This window comes from Leiobunum rupestre, chromosome 8, assembly GCF_980474605.1.
Source record: "Leiobunum rupestre chromosome 8, qqLeiRupe1.1.hap1, whole genome shotgun sequence".
Classification (NCBI taxonomy): domain Eukaryota; kingdom Metazoa; phylum Arthropoda; class Arachnida; order Opiliones; family Sclerosomatidae; genus Leiobunum; species Leiobunum rupestre.
The window spans coordinates 10,742,302-10,763,238 of NC_143391.1; the positions used below are offsets into that span (position 1 = coordinate 10,742,302).

Genomic DNA, 20,937 nt, shown 5'->3' on the forward strand with positions numbered 1-20,937 from the left:
ATTCCAACTCCGATCTGCTTGTATTCTTTCTTCAATGACCATCGAGAAACGAGAGCCGTTTGTACCACGAAGAATTGAACCCGGATAGACGAACGTAGTCGAAGACGCGCTTGGCAATTCGGTCGGGATCCATATACATTAACCTTCCTAAATAGTTATGGCTTCCCGCTCTTTAAAGGAAGACCGGAAGCGAGTTCGCCCTTAACGGTGCCCAGGGACGAGTGAAGAATCATGGGTAACCATATTTCACCACGTGATATTTACACTTTATCCTGGAGCTCCGATCCCTACAATATCAGGCTTAAGTTAGATAGATTCTTGACAGAGAAGTAACGCTACCGGGATTAAGGAAAGGCATTAATACCGGCGAGCTTTATTTTCAATCTAAAAATTTAAAGTTTTTAGTACGATAAAAGGAAAGACGTTTCCGCAAATAATTAGTGAGCCTTTAAAGGAACGAGGTCCGCTACTAAGACCCACCGAAAATCGTAAACACAGGCCGTTCGAAACTAATACCCATTCATTCCCTCCAAAACGAAGGATCTAAAAAAATTGGGAAAAAGAAAAGTAATTGTCCTCGGTTGGGAGCTTAAAGAGCCGGAATTATTTCGGAAGAAGGGGCTCACCGGAAAAGGGAAAATTCACCTCTTTTCCTAATTAGTTCTAGTTCGTAAATTTCTAATAGCTTGGCGTTAATATCGGATTTTCCAAGAACACGGTGATGGCGTTTTTAAAAAAAAATATTTCAAAGAAAACGAAATCTAAAAAGGGACGCTGTCATCCCGAGCCAAGAAGGCGTACGGATTAAAAATGCGATTCCAAAACTCCGGGTTTAAGCGCGATTAAATTCCATTAATCCACGATACTAACGGACGCTGCTAGATTGGCGAGCGCGGCTTACGCGACATTTCTAGTTTTTTTTCTCTCTCGGAGTTAAGCTCGGGACCGCGTAATGCGCGGGTTTAAAGCGCCCCCTTTGAAAGGGTCGAAGAACCATCCGCGGAAGGACACCCAGCGTGTTTTTTTTTATTTCGGGTGAGGGATATATACCGGTATAAATATATACGTAACTCTTTTTTCCTTTCTTTCTATAATAAAGGAAGATTTAAGGATAAAAAGGAATGACGGAGGTAAGGTTTTACTGTTGGGAAACGTTTCGTATCGAAGCAGAGAGAGCCCGGAGATAAGAAGTTAAATAAAGCTTCTCTCCCCCATATAATCCCTTTTCTCTGGGACCGAGAGAACTATTGGAAGTATCGCGCGGAGGGAGAGCGCGGGCGGGGGTGAGAGGGAAGCTCCGGCTTTTTGGATATCTCCGAGGGCGCTTTCTCTTATAGTACACTCGTACGTATATAGCAAAGAAAGCGAGGCTTGATTCGAGCGGCTTGATTGCTCGGCGAATTTCTCCCTTCGCTTTTCTTTGGCTCGCCGAGGCTTAAGCCTTTCCACGATTCTCCCTGTTTGCTCGCGCCCCTCTTTCGCGTACTTTCCTTTCGCTCTCCCCAGAGACGAGTGAAATGGTCCCTAATGTAGGGAAAAAACCCTAACCCTACCATCGCCTCTAACTTATTCCAGTTGCGTTCTTCGCCAAAAATACGGAGAGAGAGAGAAAAAAGCGAGGGGCCACTACCAAATCGAATAGGCCAATCGTATACTTTGCTAGAATGAGCTACTTAATTTATCGGAATAAGACAACTGAGAATAGTCGCGCCCCGGCTTCCCTTCTTTATTATTCCGAGCTGTTTGTTTGGCCCCGAGGAACCAAAAGGTCAAAGAGCTTGATCGGGACGCGACTACTTCTACATTGTGATCATTAGCCGACGAATAACTTTGCTCTTAGCGCTAATGAAGACGAGAAATACGGACGCGCGTTAGTAGCGCCCAAAGAGCGGATACTTTGGCAAAACAAAATTACCAAAAATTACTTCAAATCAATTTTTAATTATTAATAGCTGGGGTACCCGGTATTTCCCGGTGAAATATGCCTATTTGTATAACCAAGGAAAAAGCGCCTGTGACGAAACTCCGAAGTAAGAAACTCGGTTTTTTTTGCTATTATCAATAATAATAATAATATTAATCAGCTAGGCTAATACCCAAGGCACCACCTTAGGTCTAAGTCATCAAGCTACTTTTAAAGCCATTAATTCATGTGGTCGGGTTACAACGCGTAGGAGGTTGGTAGAAAGCCCTTCATGCCACGCGAGTAAACAGCTCCCTACACTAACTATTACCGTTAACCTCGACAAGTTTTTAGGGAAGGGGAAACCGAAGAACTCGAGGGAAAACCCCTTAAACCAGTGGGGAGATAACTTGCAAACTCAACGCGGAAAAAGTAGTTCCGGTTTTTCACCCAGTGCCACAAGCTGGGATCGAACCCGGCTCCTCTTGCTGCGAGGCGAAAGTGCTAACCCCTCCTCCACCCCACTAAGTATCAAACTGTAGTATCTTGTATATAGCGGATATATGTAATTATTAAATTAATTAAAGTTGTTTTGCCGCGTAGCTGGGGTACCCGGTATTTCCCGCGGACGAAACTCCGACACATTCAACATGAAAATAGAACACTGCAATAACGGTCTCCACGTATGGCATCGTACCCAATTAGAGTTCTTAAATTACGGTAATTTAGGAAATCAGTAAATTACGCGGTATTTTACCGCGTAATTTACCGTTTTGCGGTAAATTACCGTAATTTTCTTTTTTTTTAAAAGGTTTTTTTTTACAATTAAAATAAGGAATAAAAAGAAGAAACCGTTTGTTGCTCAAAATATTTCTGAATAACTAGGTCTACTTTCTTTTTTTACCCATTTTTACCAAATAAAACTTTATTTACTTATTTAAATGATATGAAGTTATAGAAAGAATACTATATTCATTCGCTAGACTACTTCGAAGTAACGCTAAACCAACGCAGATGCTCGGAATAACCAAGTGAAAATAAAACTAACATTTTAGCAGACGACAGATGAATCATGAATGTGATTTTTCTTAAACAGGGCTAGACACAAGTATTCTTCCTATTAAACGTATCAAACTATTCTAACACGGCCTTCGACTCCTTGGAAATTCGCAACTAAAACGAATCTAGTTGGCGCAGCGGTGCCTAGCTCTTCGAGTTAGTGCGTTACGCCTATGACCTAGTGTTTGCTGGAGTTAAATTACATTATTAAACGATGCAAAAATACACTAAAACGCGAATAACGTCAGGTTTTGAGTTTTGTAATCTTGTGCGACGTATTTTCGGTCCAATTGAGCCCGAAAGATCAAAGAAAATTGAGAAAGTGAAACACGAGTACGATGGTAAATTACTATGGTAATTTACCACAGTAAATTACCCTGGTAATTACCAGGGTAATTACCATTTTCGTAATTTACCTTAGAAAATTGTAAATTACTGTTACCAGGGTAATTTACCGCGTAAATTACCAGGGTAAATTACCGATTCGTATCTCTATACCCAATATCACCAACTGTTTCATGACAATATTGAGTGCTTTCGTCTTATAGGATTTTGAAAACTTGCAACGTCACAGCTGTAGTGTTAATAGTGGTCGCCATGACAGTTACCGTTTTTTATCAATAGGCAATTACATTGGTGACGTCGTGAGTTTCGAATTGAAAGCACTCCATTAACCAATTATACGGGATAGTGTCTATAGAAGAAGGCTTTTAAAAAAATTGCAATAATTTAAGCTTTATTCGTATGTATGCCTAAATAATTAAGAAACTCGGTCTTTTGGATAAGACCAAAGTGTAGTATCTTGTTTTCAATTAATTAAAGTGTTTTTGCCAACCGTAACCGTAGAAAACCACAATCAGGGTACCATGAGATAGTATACCAAATGTGGTCGACCTAAGTTGAAAACTGTCGATTCCTATAGCGAACAAACACTCATATTTATATATTAGAAGGAACCATTTTTCAGATACTAAATCCGGATAACTCGGAGCCTCGCAAAGAACGTTTCTAATTTGGCTCATTTGAACTTATTACTCTAATTATATTTTATATTATAAAGCATTAATATTATATTTCCCATTTAAGGCGATTGAATGGATCATAATTCCTTTGATTTAGTTACAACCTTCTTGTTTAATTATGTCGAAACTAATTATTAAAAATCTAATTTTCTTTCACGGGTATGACAAATTTGATCTACGGAGTCGAACATCATACGTCAGTATCAATATTCACGACTTCTCCGATATTTATACGCGTATATTTTTACCATCTGGCTTCGAATGCACGCGCTTCGTCGATCAAGCGAGCCAAGCACGATCGGGTCAATACGGCTGATTGATCCCTCGTGACAGATACCAGCGTCTGTACGAAATCCTCGTTGCGTTTTCTCAAAAGCTACCGCGTTAAAAAAGCCTTTTAGTCGTCTAAATGATAATAAGCGAGGTCCGAAAAAGTACTAATCTATTCTTTCCGCGGGTGTCCGAACGTTGGAGGACTTTATTGGCGATTCTACGGGGCAAACGACTCGCAAAAATGTGTCTCCCTTTCTCTACTCCTCGCGCAAACAAATCATGCACGCTCGGAAAAATCTTCGTCATCATTTTCGGCCTCCTTCAAAAGAGAGCACCCAAGGATGCATCCTAGCGCACTCTCGAATCTCTCCTCTCCCGACCCACCCAGTATCACACACGAGGACTCCGGGCCTCCAAAACTTTAGGAGATGGGGTGAGGGAAGAGTTCGTCTAGTGTTGAATGCACTAAAGCGAGTTGCTTGAGAAACTGTATCCGGGATAGACCCGGGGAATCGAGGCAACGGGTTCGCTCAGGTCGCTCGACGGGTGGCGAAAGGGGTGTATATAATAAGGACGGAAACCCGGATCTAAGATTCCCGCTCGTCCGTAAATCTTCCCTTCCTAACGGGGCTCTTCGAAATTAAAGCGCGCGGCTCGAATCATTTCCAAAACACGCTCGTTCTGGAAATTTAAATAGGGCTCTCTCTCCTCATCTTCCGCCGGCGGCTCTCAATCCCGTAACCCCCCCTCTGCCAGTCCGCTTTCCTTAACCTAACTATACGTATATAGACAATGAACGGGCAAGGATGAAGAAGAGAAAGGAAAAGAATAGGTTAGAGAGAGAGAGAGAGAGAGAGAGAGAGAGAGAGAGAGAGAGAGAGAGAGAGAGAGAGATAGAACGGAATAACAATATCGATTCGTTCTCATTTCCGAACGGGCGAAGAGAGGGAGCGCCCCCCACTTTCGAATTCATTAATTTGAGACGGTGGCCATGTGTTGGAAGCCAGCCCTCTAAAATACGGCACCCGTCGACAATATAGCGTTGAAAGATATACGACGAAAGTTTACATGACGTAAACCGTAAACAGTGGAGGATAAAGAGCCCCCTCCCGCACCTTTATTTTTGCCGGCGACCTGTCAGAATTAGTTCCCTTCATTCTTCCAACGCGGTTAAACGTTATTTACGTTCCGAACCAAATGGCTTTTATGGAGAAATAATTTGTCGCGGTTCAAGTACGGCGCGAAAGAGAAATATTGGTTCAATTAACTTGGTTTTGGAAAACTTTGAGGAGACGCGAGGGTCGGTAACTCGATCAAACGAAAACGTCGATTGTCAAAGAGAAAAAGACATTTAGAATTTGAAGAGTTGGAGAGGGAGTTCCATTTTACGCGGAAAAATTTCGGGTTTTAAAAACAAATCGATTCCACTTCGAATACGAAGTACTTCGAAAGTTCGGGAGCTCTTCGCCTTGGGGGATTTCCGAATTGAAAACACCGCGACGAGCGTTGCTCCTAAACTAACATAGAGTTTCCAAACAAAGAGCGCCGTATAGAAAACTACGGGGGATAACTATTGGTGGAAAATATTTTAGAAATATATTTATATATCGAAAACGAATTACAAAAACGACAAAGTTTTAGTACAGGCAAACCAGAATTCATTGGGAGAATAAATATATGGAGACGTTTTCAGAGTTTCACTAAATCCATCTAATGGACTCCCAGTAAGCCCCTCTCTTTGAAGGGTGTATACCTAGAGTAGGCAATACTCACTCGATGCGCGACAGACTAGAAGGTAATAGAAAATCTTACTGCAAGCGTTTATCTGCCAACGATATTTCAAAATAATTCGCAACATGATGGGAAATTGTTATTTTCTATTACGTTCTTAACTGTAAGTATTTACGGGCGTTCGGCTTCCTTGCTAGAGTTATACTCCATTTAAACACGATTGAAACTACGGTAACCGTTATAGTGGCCTTTTTTTCTAATATCGGTATCGGCCAATATCGGCTTAAGCGAACCCTTTAGTGGTTAATACTTGTATTATAAAAATATTTTCAGAAAAACATTTTAAAATAAGAAAATTCTCGATTAACTAATGATATTATGTTATTTGATTGGCCGCGCCACGTACGCCAGACTTCAGAAGCTAGATCATACCCTTTTTTAGACAGGGGGTTACGAGTGTAAACAAATAAAAAACAACGATATTCGATTTGTGATAGAAAATATGTATCACGTAAATTGACAAGTTGGCAAGCCAAAATATACCTCTCCTCGGAAGAGTTTCTAATTTTCAGTGAAGCATAACATCTATACGTGGTTCTGTGGTAGAACGCTCACCTGTCGTGCAGGAGCGCTTGGGTTCGAATCCCACCCGATACTAACGCAAATTGAAAAAATTTCAACTACACCCAATGACTAAAAGAGGGCTATTTTGGACAAAACCTTTTCCCTAATTCCAAGAAACTGCGTACGCAATGATTACCCTTTGCCCCGAAAATGCGAACGCGTTCGCAGGCCTGACAGACAGACACGGTGGTTGTATAACCCCTCCTAGGGTACAAAGTCCCCTCGGAGAGGTAAAAAGTAACATATTCGGATATGCTCTTGTAAACTTTTTTTCATGAAAAATTAGAATAAAATGGTTTGACAGTGTACTGAACCGACTTTTACAATTATTTTATCATACACTACTGTTATGATATATAACTTAATATCGGCCGATATTATCGACCACGAATTGCCGATATATCGGCTGTACGCATATCGGTGCATCCCCTAATTGAAATAGACACGGGTGACGTGTCAAAGAAGACTGTATTGTCTCTTGGACAGTGGAAAACTAGACCACAGTGTCCGCGTCGTAATATATTCAACCAAAAAGAAAATTGATACCGACCTCCTCTGACGTGGACATCCCTGCTGACGACAGTTCCGACTTCGTTCTCGGCCTGGCAGACGTAGATGGCGGCGTGAATGTCCTGGCGATAAAGTTTGGGGTTGAAAGGCCACAAGACGAGAGTGCCGTTGTTCAGGGTCTTCCTCAGTCCGGGAACATCCTCGGCGGGCATGCCATCTTTGAGCCTCCATCCTACTCGCGGGTTGGGTTCCCCGTACGCCAGACAGTCCACCGTCACGCCCGTCGTATTCAAGAAGCTCAGGTGGTTGGCCGGCTCCGACACGAAAACGGGGCCCACTTTACGCTGACCCTCGTTGTCGAAATTCGCTGGAAAACAACGAAAATATCGCGATAAATAAATAAAAACAGAAATATAAAATAAAAACTATCCAGTGGTAATAAGTAAAAATCTATTTTTATAACGGATTTGAAATTGCCAGGGGGTATTGGAATCGGAAAATTTAAATGACCTTGAACCATGTCTTCAAGGTTATTCACGTATTATCTCGAGAACCGTTGAGTTTAGAAACTTGGTTTCAATTTTAAAAGTGTACTCCATGCAGGGTTGGCAAAAACCTGTGTTTTTGCCGAGACATGTGGTGAAACTGGTAAAAACCGGAAAAAATGGGAAAAACTCTTTTCATGCTAAATTAATCATTGATATATCTATTAAGTGACTAATTTGGTCATTGCAAATAGGAGAGGTGAAAAAAGGCCAGAAGAAGAGTGAATAGAATAGAAGAATATACTGCTTTTATTATTTATTTTTTTATTGAATTTTGCCACTAGAGGTGGAAAAAACCATGGAAGTACGATTTTCCACACGGTTTTTAACAGGAAAACCATAGGTGGAAAACCGCGGAAAAATCAAGTTTTTTCCACCCTATCTTCTATATATATAATATAAACAAATACATAAATACATTAAAAAAATATATATAATATAAACAAATACATAAATACATTAAAAAAATATATATATAATATAAACAAATCCATAAATAATTTAATAAATATAATAAACATTCAGAGTGCCCACATATAGTGCACTCTGAATGTTTATTAGTTTTACTGATATCGGCAGATTTCCGAAGATAACCAGAGTTCCTACACAGTACTGATGAGCCCCAAAAGGGCGAAACCGGTCTATTGTTGGAATCTCTGGCCTAAATTTTGACTTTTGATACTAATAAATATATATATAATATAATATAAACAAATCCATAAATAAATTATTATATATATATAACATAAACAAATCCATAAATATATTAATATATATATCAAGGATGTATTTATTTATACTCAGGGAGAATGAATATGTCGAGACTATCGACGGACACGTTGAGGCCCTAACCCCTTCACCCTAAGGGGGGGGGGGAATGGAGGCGGTCTTTTTTTTTGTGTCCTCGCAGCAACGTTAATCGCGTCGAAAAACGTAATTTTTAAGAACCAATGAGATTGCAGTATCATTTGATTTTATTAAAGCGGAGGAGCATACTGGGGGCTCCAACGGGTGGGATTGGAGAAACGCTAAAAATAATCTCGACATATTCATTCTCCCCGAGTATAAATAAATACATTCTTGTTTATATATATATATATATAATATAATCAAATACATTCTTGTATATATATATATATATATATATATATATATATATATATATATAATATAATCAAATACATAAATAAATTAGTTAATAAATTTATAAATAATATAATCAAATACATAAATAAATAAATAAATAAATAAATAAATAATATAATGAAATACATAAATAAATTAGTTGATAAATTTATAAATAATATAATCAAATACATAAATAGATAAATAAATAAATAAATAATATAATCAAATACATAAATTAATAAATTAATAAATAAATACATAAATAATATAATCAAATACATACATAAATAAATTAATATATAATATATATGTATAATATAAACAAATACATAAAATCATAAATAATTATATATATAATATAAACAAATGCATAAATATATTAATAAATATATATATATATAATATGAACATACACATAAATGAATAAATAAATAAATAATAAAACAAATTAATAAATAAATTAATAAATAAATATATAATCATATTCATAATATAAATAAATATATAAACCAGTATATAAATATAAATATACTTTACAATCCCCTCATAAAACCTCCGAATACATGTACCCTACAGGACAACCGTGATAAATGGCAACGGGACATTTGTTAAGACTGAGTTAAAGAAAGTCGGTGTCGAAATCGCTTACGAGGCAAAAATCGGAAAAGAATAAACTCGGCATAAGATACGGCGAAATTCTTGAAAAATCGGAGCCGAAGAAGAAAAAAAACGCTTCGAAATCTTTTCCACTAAAAATGATGTTCATTTTACGAAAGGCTATAGCCAGCATCCAGGACAGCTCCACCCAGCAGCGGGTGGCGCTCTTTCCGCATACCTCCCCGAGTCCCCGGTGATCGAATCGAGAAATGGGGCCCTAAAACGCGCCCATTAATCCACGTCCGAGATTATTAAGCTCGATATCCTTTTATTAAGAGAATTGCCAGCGAAAGAGGGAGAAAATCCACGTCACGGGGGGGGGGGGAGCGAAAAATAACGAAAGAATGTAAAACGCTTTTTAAGTTCGGATAATTAGTTGGCCATATTAAGAGGAAGATGAAATCCGCCATTGCTGCCCATTAAGAAGATTCAAAAAAGGAGGGCGCCATCTCTCGTACGGATTCTCGTCCCGCTTCTTGGTCCGGGCCAATCTAAAGGAATGGAAAAACCTTAAGAGGGCTACGATGAAGCATTTTTGCTCTTTTCAGAGAGCTGGCCGCAATGAAAAGCGCTATTAGTCTTACTAAAAGGGGAATTTCGGAAAGAGAGGAGAGAAAAAAGAGAGGGAACAGCAGCGCGCGCGGCGGCCGAGTCGTCCATCAAGGCGAAAACGAATTAGAAACTTATTCCTTTTGTAATAATTACTCGCGGATAATATATGGAGAAAAGGCGAACCCCTGTAATATATATATATATATATATATATATATATATATATATATATTCTTTAAGATCTACGACCATTCCGTCGGACAAGAACGCCTACTCGGCCATCGTTTAAGCCGCTGACCGCAAAGGGAAGACGGAACCCATTCCGAAAATAGTCGGACTCTAACTTGACCATTAAATAAATTGATCTCTTTATTTATCTATTAGAGAATGACCAAATTCCGAGTTGAACCCTCTCTAATTACGAAACAACGAAACCGATCGTCCATTAAATTAGGCGGTGATGCGGAAAATGTTCGCAAAAACTAAACATTCAAATAATACGATAGAAATAAATTCCGGATAAACCTGGAATTTCAGAACGATAGAAACGTATATAAAGAAATAAATATTTTATTATTATAGTGTTCCTAAAAAGGCACCTTTTTGGAGAAAAGTCCAGGCCAGTGCCAAAGAGTGGCAAGTAGTAGAAAATAGTGGAAAATTGGCAAAAAGTGGCTAATAAAGAAAAATTGCATTTCAAAGCTTATAAAAGTAATTGAAATTAAATTTTTATTGTAAAAATTTCTTAGTTTACACTGAACTTACAATGTTAGAATTAATTATTCCAAAAAAACCAGACTATAATCACCAAGTGATCAAGCGAATTTTTAAGCCATAAACTCAGGTGGCCGGGTTACGATACGTAGGAGAGTGGTGGAAAGCCTTTATGCAACGCGAGCCAACAGCTCCCTACACTAACTATTAACGTTAACTTCGATAAGTATTATGGAAGGGGAAACCAAAGAGCTCGGGGGAAAACCCCTTAAACCAGTGAGGTGAGGTCTTGCAAACTCAACGCGGAAGGAGTTGTTCCGAGTTTTTACCCAGCACACACAATTCAGCTGGGATCGAGGCCGGCTCCTCTTGCTGCGAGGCGATAGTGGTAACCACTCCGCCACTCCACTATTCTAATGTTAATCCGAATATGACCATTCCTATGCATATAAATTTGCCTTAAGTAGCCCAGATCTGTTATAACATTTTTTATTATTATTTTATAATTTTCTGTGTTAAAATATTTTTTGTTATTATTTTATAATTTTCTGTGTTATATTATTTTATAATTTTCTGTGTTAAAATATTTTTTATTATTATTTTATAATTTTCTGTGTTAAAATATTTTTTATAATTATTTTATAATTTTCTATGTTCAAATATTTTTTATTATTTATTTATAATTTTCTGTGTTAAAATATTTTTATTATTATTTTATAATTTTCTGTGTTATATTATTTTATAATTTTCTGTGTTAAAATATTTTTTATTATTATTTTATAATTTTCTGTGTTATATTATTTTATAATTTTCTGTGTTAAAATATTTTTTATTATTATTTTATAATTTTCTGTGTTAAAATATTTTTTATTATTATTTTATAATTTTCTGTGTTATATTATTTTATAATTTTCTGTGTTAAAATATTTTTTATTATTATTTTATAATTTTCTGTGTTAAAATATTTTTTATTATTATTTTATAATTTTCTGTGTTAATATATTTTTTATTATTATTTTATAATTTTCTGTGTTAAAATATTTTTATTATTATTTTACAATTTTCTGTATTAAAATATTTTTTATTATTATTTTACAATTTTCTGTGTTCAAATATTTTTTATTATTATTTTACAATTTTCTGTGTTAAAATATTTTTTATTGTTATTTTATAATTTTCTGTGTTAAAATATTTTTATTGTTATTTTATAATTTTCTGTGTTCAAATATTTTTATTATTATTTTATATATTTCCGTGTTAAAATATTTTTTATTATTATTTTATAATTTTCTGTGTTGAAATATTTTTTATTATTATTTTACAATTTTCTGTGTTTAAATTATTTTTTTATTATTATTTTATAATTTTCTGTGGTAAAATACTGACTGGCCACTTTTGGCCAGATTGGCCACTAAATTCACTATTTTCCACCTCGAAACACTGAATTATTATGTAAGCATTTCTATTTTAACGAAAAGCGTAGAAGATATTTGTTCTAAGAATTCTCGAAGATTTTCGATTCCACAAGGGTGAACATTGATATCCGGTAATTTCCTGAGAAAAGCGTAACTTTGACAAATCGGTTAAAATTCGCGGAAATCGCGACAACGTTTCGGTGGAGTTTATAGGAAGCTTATGATTTTTTAAGGGATCTATACCATAACAATGTAATAAGAAAATCATTACGCGGAGACAATCGGGAAAGGTCGCTTCATACTATGGCGTTCTTTTCTCAGTTACACATAAAAATACGGAGTTGGTATAGCGGGACTAAATCCCATTAGGAAAGCCACTTGAAACACGGTCGTATCCCAACGGTCATAGTCCCAGATATCATGTATATCTCGGGCACTCTCCGCACTCTTATTATCGTCAAGAGGGGACCCCGCTCATCGATTATTTTGTTTCGGGACCTTTTACAAGGAGAAAAAAACGTCGGAAAATGTTGTATCGCAAAAACTCGGTTTCGCTAAATACGGGACATTTATCAAGATGGCATCATTTATTTCGTTTTTCGTGGCGTTTTTCTATCGTTCTCCTTCTAAAGGTCCGCTCTCAGCTAGAGAAGAAAAAATGCCAGTCATTTTTCTCGACAAAATCTTTTCTAGCATATAGGAAAGGACCCAGAGGAGTTTTGGCCCCAACTTTTTTTTTAAATAAAAGGGACTACCAACGATTCCAGGGGCATTCGATGAAAAACAAATGGTATATTTTACGCCGGTATATCATTCACGTTTTTAAGGTGCAACCGAGGTTTTCGACCCGATATGTTTGTATCTTTTTCGCTAAAAAACTTCTTTCGGAGCACGTATGAAATTTCGTATAGTTTTCGCGAACAAAATGAAAACTAAAGCAATTTAAATAATATACGTTGTATAATGTATGGGTAAAAGCGAATATAAGTTATCCCGGTTATACGCGATTCCGAATAGACGTCGGAACGTCTATATACTTTTAGAGGGCTTTCGCGTGTAGAAATTGGTACACCGGCGTATAGGGATGACGGGCAAACAAGCGAGAGAAAGAAATCGCTTTTATAGCCGCGATACGAGTGCGCCGGGGAAAACGAACGGTGAGAGGGAAAAAATGAATTTCGATACATAGAGTGAAGGACGCAATTTAAATGATAAATTCTGTGCCAAAAACACTTTGCGTTTTCGCTCCGCGGCCTTTTCGACGCGAAAAAAGGGAAACAGTGAGCCGGTGAACGAAAGTGAACGCGCCGCCGCGAGCCAGTGAGTGGGAATTTCACGTGCCTATATGGGACGAACAATCGCGGAAAGATTCTTTATTTCCGTCAACCGACAAAAAGGAAAAACAGAATTTATTATACGTGGGTGGACACGCCCGAGCTGAGAGTGAAAGAGCTTGAGAAGAGGGAAAAACCCTATTTTTTTACTTTCTCTATCTCGGCTTCCAGCTCTTCGTGTTTTATGAAAAGAATAGAAACCGACCCGGCAAGCTATCGTCCGAGTTTCTATCTCTCTCCGACATTTTTCCTCGGAGATGAGATCCCAGAAGCCATAAAGCCATCCAGCCCGCCGAAGAAATTGAAAGCTTCTTCGCATATAACACTCTACAGCCTTCCAGAGTTTGCATTAGCCTGTCGCTCGCCGAAATATCCATTTCATCGAGTTACAATTAAATAAGGCGACTTTAAAGCAACAGTCGCTACGACTAAAGCTTTTTATTTCGACTAGGAGGCAAAAATAAAAGAGAATCCACGATGAAAAAGTTAAAACCTTAGGAAGAGTGACTGCTTTCAAAGAGAAAGTGAGAGCGGTATCGGTTAAATTTAAATAGATCAAAAAACAGGAGAGAGTGCGTATATAGATCGAAGGAATCTATCACATTCGGGAGTTGACAGCGAAAGAATAGCGGGGAGCCGCAACTTCGCGGTCGCCTTGATCCTGTCAACCGTTAAACCGTTACACGGTAGGCGCCGGATAAGCGGCGGATCGGTCGCGGCTGAAACTAAAACGAAAGCGAGGGGCCCCGCGAAGGGGGTAGGGCAGGGGGGGAGGCGCGCGGGGAAGCCCTATACGAGGAGCGGCTTCCGAAATAGAGAGTAGCGAGAGAGTGTAGTTTGAATTCGTCGATATTAGCCGATATCGACTACGTGCGGTTGCGAGGAAATAGGCGGCCGAACACGATGGATGGATCTTCCGCTCGCGTTGTTCCGACCTTTAATCTATATACGGGAAACGGGGCAAAGTTCGGGCTAGCATTCTTAACATTCCACTAACTGTTTGTAAAAGTTGATAGGTTCTTTTCCCGGACCCTATTCGAAGCTCGGGTCAAACTTGGAAAATTGGTGGCTGGAATCGCGACTGTATAGGAGTCGGGAGTCAACCCGAGCTACCCCCCTCCCTCCTTCGACTCTCCTCGAAACGTACATTAACCGTATATAAGCGGTTTACGAGAGAAGGAGAGATTCGGGCTATATAACCGGTACGTTAAACCCAGCCACTAAGAAGTAAACGCTATATAGGGAAAAGTCATCATACAGGCTGAGACGCGGGAAGATGAAGGCTGGAGGAGCGGGGGGGATCGTATTCCTTCGGTTAAACTAAATAGAAGGCTGCGGGCGAATTTCTATTTGGTGCGAAAGGGAATGACAGCGAAGGGGAGAACGGAGGCCGGGTCCGGTCGGGAATGGAGCGATCAATACCTCCGGCGCTTTCCCATCGGATGGAGGCCTCGCCTCGAAGTAGCCAGCCCGAACCAGGAGGGGAGAGGAATAGAAATATTGACATCATTAAATTAAACGCGCGTTCCAGAAAACTACGCTGCAGTGGCGAAGTAGACAAAGAGCAAAAATCTTTGGAAAATATTGATGGTTTCTCTCCATACACGGCGCGATTGCGGGGAGAGGGCAGACGATAAACGAGCCCGGGGACCGCCGCGACCTTCTCCGAGAGCGTAACCCACTTATACATCCGACGTATAAATCTATAAAACTAATCAAACGCGGGGTTTTGTTTAGAAAAGAAACCAAACTAAATATCCATCATTTAAAGTAACGACTGAAGTGTAAAAATAAACGATCTAACCAAAAAGAAAGAGAATATACACCGCTGTCGTACGTCATACGTAAAAACGATTTCAATCTTTTTCGTAAGAGCCCCATGGAGAAATAAAAAAATACAAAATCAAGCCGAAAAAAACATTTGGTATTAGTCGGTACGTGGAAGGAGCGTTACCGAAACCCCCTTTTACATCTTTCATCTCTCCAACTCCTTTCTCCGCCGGGGAACAGTGTATAGAAAATCGGAAAAACAGCAACGGATAGGGGCGAGTGGAATAATAATAAAAAAGACAGGCCACGGACGGGAAAAAATTCTGGCGCGGCACCTTTCTGGTGCGCGCGGACTTTAGTGGCTATAGATCTCGTCGGAATGTAATAGAAAAGTGATTTCGTTGCCTTAGCAACCGCGCCGGAAGCTCGCCGGAGTAGATTTTGACCTCTCCCCGAAATCATTACTTCTCGCGGTGTCTCCTCTTCGCGAGTCCTCACCATCGACGCGGATCACGCCAACCGGAGCGCCGAAGGGAGCGACCAACTAAATTTCGGTTTTAACCGCGCAACGCTGACCGGGCGAGAAGAAACTTATTGAAGAAGCCGGTCGTAATTTGTAAGGGCGCTCAACCACCCCCCACTACAACTCGCGACTCGGGGGCCTCTCCATTTCCCGCCTACATTACCGGTGTCCTCACCTGACAGCGCGCTCTCGACTAGACGCATTAGCAGCCTTCACCGAGTATCGACTGAACCGTCACCTTATCCTTTCCTCGCCTTTAGATCCCGCCGTTTATCCCCCCCCCCCCGCCGTATACTTCGCTATCCGCAACCTGGCCTCGACTTTCATAACGACGGCCAACTTCGATCCAAACGAGATTGGAAAAATATCGCTCTTGCATACCATTCCTCGGTATACCTACTACACTTCCAGGCACTGCTCTCTCTCTCTCTTTTCATTTTTACTCCACTTTTTCGCCACACTCGCAAAAGAGGAAAAGGGACTTTGGGGTTGGGGTTTTGGGGTGCAGGAGGGGGCCACGAGTGCTGCAAATTGAAATCTTCCTGGCAGAGCTTCGACGCGCCTACGCGCAGGCCTTACCGGTCCCCCCTCCCCCCTCTTTGATTTCTTCCTGGGAGGGACGAGTACCAGATTTCAATTTGTGTTTGGGAAAGCGAAAATAAAAAAGAGTGAAAGTGAGAGTTAGGAAAACTGGCGCCTAACTTTGAAATTAGAATATTACAGCGTGGCAAAAGAAAATCTAAAAAAGGAAGGAGTTAGTTTTACGATTATTTTAATCATACATCGTGCCGCTCTTCGGCTCGAATTCGTCAAAAAAATCTTACTCAATTATTTAAACGTGCTCGCTGATTCTGTACGAACAAATGTAAAGTAGGTCAAACTCTTGTAAAAATGTCAACGAGATTCTATAAACTACGGGAGGTCACGTGTTTATGTTAGTTTTATTGAACTGTCAGAGATACGAACGCGTACTATTTTTTTTTTAAATTTAAGTCACCGTGTGCAAAATTGCGCGAGTCAATTAAATAATTGGACAGCGCGTGCTAACGAAAAACTATAGTCATGTTTGGACTACATTGGATGGTTTCTTTTAGCTTGTAAGTGGATATCGGAGTAGGGTAAGAAGCGTAACGCTTTGACGTCATTTTACTCCGATACTGGCTGCGTTCAGTAACTCTCAACGAAATATCTGAAAAATTATTTTCGTTGTGATCGTAGGATCTTGTTGAACGCTTTTTACGCTAGTGTAAATTTTGTAAAATATCGTCTGTTTCGGCGTCTGCGGCTAGCCTTACTCCCTGCTGCGACATCACGTGACCTGCTCTTGCAGCAGATGACTTCGTTTGCTCAACGGACGGGCAACGTGACGTCAAAACCGGAAGTCAAAAAACCCGTTCAGTAAAAAACCGCTGAGTTACTGAACGCAGCCAGTGTGGAGGCGAATAGTTCGAGTCGGAGTAAAAACGTTTTTCCAAAATGGCTGCCTGTCGCCTTTTTAGCAAATAAATTCTGGTTAGCAGACGACAAAATCCGATTTACTCTCTCTACACCTACTTTTCAGAAGGAGTAAAAAGAGTAGCCCTAATACCTCGGAACAAACGAATAGTTTCTGGGCCGGAGTAATTCTCATCCCCGGAACAGGCGAATAATACTTTTTAGATTAAAAAGAGTACACTTTTAGTCCGGGTACAGGCGAAAATAAATTATATATAGAAAAAGCTATTTGAGGTGTGGTGGCGGAGTAGTTAGCGCTTTCGCCTCGCAGCAAGAGGAGCTGGGTTCGGTCCCAGCTTGTGGCACTAGGTGAAAACTTGATACTACTCCTTCTGCGTTGAGTTTGCAAGATATCTCTCCCCACTGGTTAAAGGGGTTTCCTATTCCCATAAAAACTTGTAGAGGTTAACGGTAATAGTTAGTGTAGGGAGCTGTTGGCTCACGTGGCATGAAGGGCTTGCCACCAGCCCACCACCCTCCCGCGCAATGTAACCCGGCCACCTATTTAAAAGCATTATTAGTCGCTAGATGACTTGGGCCTAAGGTGGTACCTTGGGTATTAGCCTAGCTGATTATTATAATAAATAAAAAAAGGTAAGTAATAATTCAGAAGTTGCTAGAATCGTTTAGATCGGTTTTTTTAACCATTTGGCTTTTATATATAGAATAGTTCCTTTTTCGGAGATAAAACCACGATACGGGCAATTCTTTTCATTAACCCTCTTAATTATCATATTAGTAAATTTTTAATTTGACATACGATACCTTTTTGGGAGTTTTAAAATCAATTTTTAGGTATATGATAAGTAACGAACTTAAAATCTGTTCCGAACACATTTCCAATTTAGAGCCTTAATTATTTTATAAAAATTACATAAAACCAACCTTATAAACTTTAAATTCAAGGAATACCTTTTTTTATTTACAAATTTAAAAATTTATTTGAACTTTTAAATTGAATTTTTAAATATTTTGTTAGGCGTTGTCCCTTGGCAAAAACTAGCACAATAAATTTAAGAAATAAACTTAAATATTTATGTTTAATTCCAAAATACACAAAACATTATTTTAGCAAAGAGGTATTAAATTGCAGAGTTTAAAACTTGTTCAAAATGTAACGTACATGGTTTCACCATGGGAGTATTAATAATTTTGTTTCGTCAAAACAATGTATGTCCCCCATAATTGGATTTAACACGGGAATAATGAATATTCTGTTCTAGACAAACAAAGAAATTTTTAACTCCATTAGTTTCACCATGGGAATATTCAAAGGTACAAAAATCCCAAAAGAAAAACAATTTAAATCCCATATATTTGGTTTCGCCATGGGACTGCTGAATTCTTCATTTTGGCCAAAAAATATAATATAATAATAATAAATAGGTTCCATTAGGATTTCCCATGGTGAAACCAATTTCTGAAGAACGTTAATTACTTAATTAACAATTTTTCTACGACTTGAATTATATTAAGAAATAAATTAACTAATCAAACCAAAACCTCTAACAGGATTACCACAGATTTTTCAGATTAAAATTCCCTGACTTTTCCAGATTTCGACGGACTTATTTTGAAAAATTTTAAACTATATTTTAGCAAATTTTTCCATTGGCAAATAAAATGAAATTCCATGAATCTTGGATCCATTTTCAAATACTCTGACTTTTCCAGGTTTTCCACGTCCTGTTATAACACTGTCTAATGTTTAAAATTTTAACTTTTGCCGTTTATAAGGTTTTATCACTATGAAAATTATTTATATGTTTAAATCATGCTTTAAATTTGCGATTTAAAATGCACTTATCATGCAATGGTTTACATTTCTTAGAATGCCTAATATGTGAGGGGTCTGACCTTTGCAAATTTTGCAGAAATGATTTTCCGAGCACGATTATCATGTTGATTTCTGGTTTTTTTACTCTGATTTTGAGCTTTTGGAACGGACTTTCGCCCAGATTTCATGATTTTCAAGTTCATATCAAGATTTCTCAAATCATTTTTCTCTAAAGTATACGGGATTGGTACGAATGTTAATATTTCAGTTTCAACAAGAACTTGTAGCGGTTAACGGTAATGGTAATAGTAAGTGTAGGGAGCTGTTGGCTGTGCATTGTAACCCGGCCACCTGAATTAAAATGCAATAAAAGTCGCTAGATGACTTGGGTGTGGTGCCTAGGTTATTAGCCTAGCTGATTATTATTTTTTTTAACTAAGAGCTATGTACTATAACAATTTCCCATGTTGCCATAATGTTATACTTCTCGGAATGGAAACGCACTAATCATTTGTCGGTAGCGCCATCTGGACCATTCAAAAGTGGGATACCCCCCACTCTGATTAAAGATTACAATTTATAATTCCAAAAATAATTATAATAACAAAAAAATAAATAATAATAAATTATAATTTTTAAATGTAGGCTCTAGAGGGCGCGAATCAATTTCCTGAATTTAAGAAGCTATAACTTAAAATTCCTTATTTTGCGGCTGAGATATAAATGAATTATACGAGCGTAAAGCGATGTTTAGAAACGTACAGGAGTTTTTTCTAAGACCCAGTTTTCATAAAAAAAATTAGGGGCATATTGGGTGGACAAGGGGCCTATTGGGTGGACAAGGGGCCCATTGGGTGGACAAGGGGCCCATTGGGTGGACAAGGGGCCTATTGGGGGGGACAAGAGGCCTATTGGGGGGGACAAGAGGCCTATTGGGGGGGACAAGAGGCCTATTGGGGGGACAAGAGGCCTATTGGGGGGGACAAGAGGCCTATTGGGAGGGACAAGAGGCCTATTGGGGGGGCAAGGGGCCTATTGGGGGGGACAAGGGGCCTATTGGGGGGACAAGGGGCCTATTGGGGGGGACAAGGGGCCTATTGGGGGGGACAAGGGGCCTATTGGGTGGAAAAGGGGCCTATTGGGTGGAAAAGGGGCCTATTGGCTGGACAAAGTGCATATTTTGTGAACAAGGTTCATTTGCATGGTAAGATCTTTTCCATAATGCACACTGATTCAACATTTATTTAATGATTGGTGATAAGTGTGCATATTGAGTGATCAGTGCGCATATTGAGTGATCAGTGCGCATATTGAGTGATCAGTGCGCATATTGAGTGATCAGTGTACATATTGAGTGATCAGTGTGCATATTGAGTGATCAGTGCGCAAATTGAATGATCAGTGTGCAAATTGAATGATCAGTGTGCAAATTGAATGATCAGTGTGCAAATGGAGTGATCAGTGTGCAAATTGAGTGATCAGTGTGCAAATTGAGTGATCAGTGTGCAAATTGAGTGATAAGTGTGCATTTTTGAAGGATCTTTACCATAACGCACACTTATTCATCATTAAGGTAATGCGAAGAAGTACTGGACATTGCCCGAAAAACTCTAAGGTCGAATTTCCGAAAACTCAACATTTTTATTCTTAGATAAGGTGATGATAAATATTAGGTAGAAAAAACTTGTCGTATAACTTACCAGTGACATTTGTACGTAAAGTGACGAGGATTAGAGCCAGTCGCAACCACCCCTGCAGGACGAGAAAGGAGCCAGTGGCAGAGATCATGCCGACGTTGGGACGCGAAAAAAAGGCCCGGCTGCAGAGCCCGAAGAGACACGGAGACTCACTCTTTTACAGTGTCCTTCTTCTTTAAGGTTCTCCCATTCAACTCGGAGGCTGGCCA

At 38.9% G+C, this 20,937-nt stretch overlaps 1 protein-coding gene and 1 long non-coding RNA gene across 4 annotated transcripts in view; one reads left to right on the top strand and one right to left on the bottom strand.

Annotated features, from left to right (window-relative positions):
* Positions 1-20,821, bottom strand: part of LOC149932366 (cell adhesion molecule Dscam1-like) — a 105,107-nt gene extending 84,286 nt beyond the window's left edge. Inside the window, exons 1-2 of one of the 3 annotated variants that reach the window (XM_090156870.1) lie at positions 20,732-20,821; positions 7,163-7,489 (exon numbers count right to left, since the gene is read on the bottom strand). In XM_090156870.1, coding sequence (XP_090012996.1) covers positions 7,163-7,489; positions 20,732-20,819 — 415 coding nt within the window. In that variant the 5' untranslated portion in view covers positions 20,820-20,821. Of the gene's footprint in view, positions 1-7,162; positions 7,490-20,731 lie in introns of those variants that run through there. The other 2 variants (XM_090156872.1, XM_090156871.1) reach the window with 2 other exon arrangements.
* Positions 1,978-20,767, top strand: LOC149932367 (uncharacterized). The gene is made up of 3 exons (XR_016473089.1): positions 1,978-2,030; positions 20,605-20,687; positions 20,753-20,767. It is a non-coding gene; the product is annotated as an uncharacterized LOC149932367 (long non-coding RNA).
* Positions 20,822-20,937: the final 116 nt, after the last annotated feature.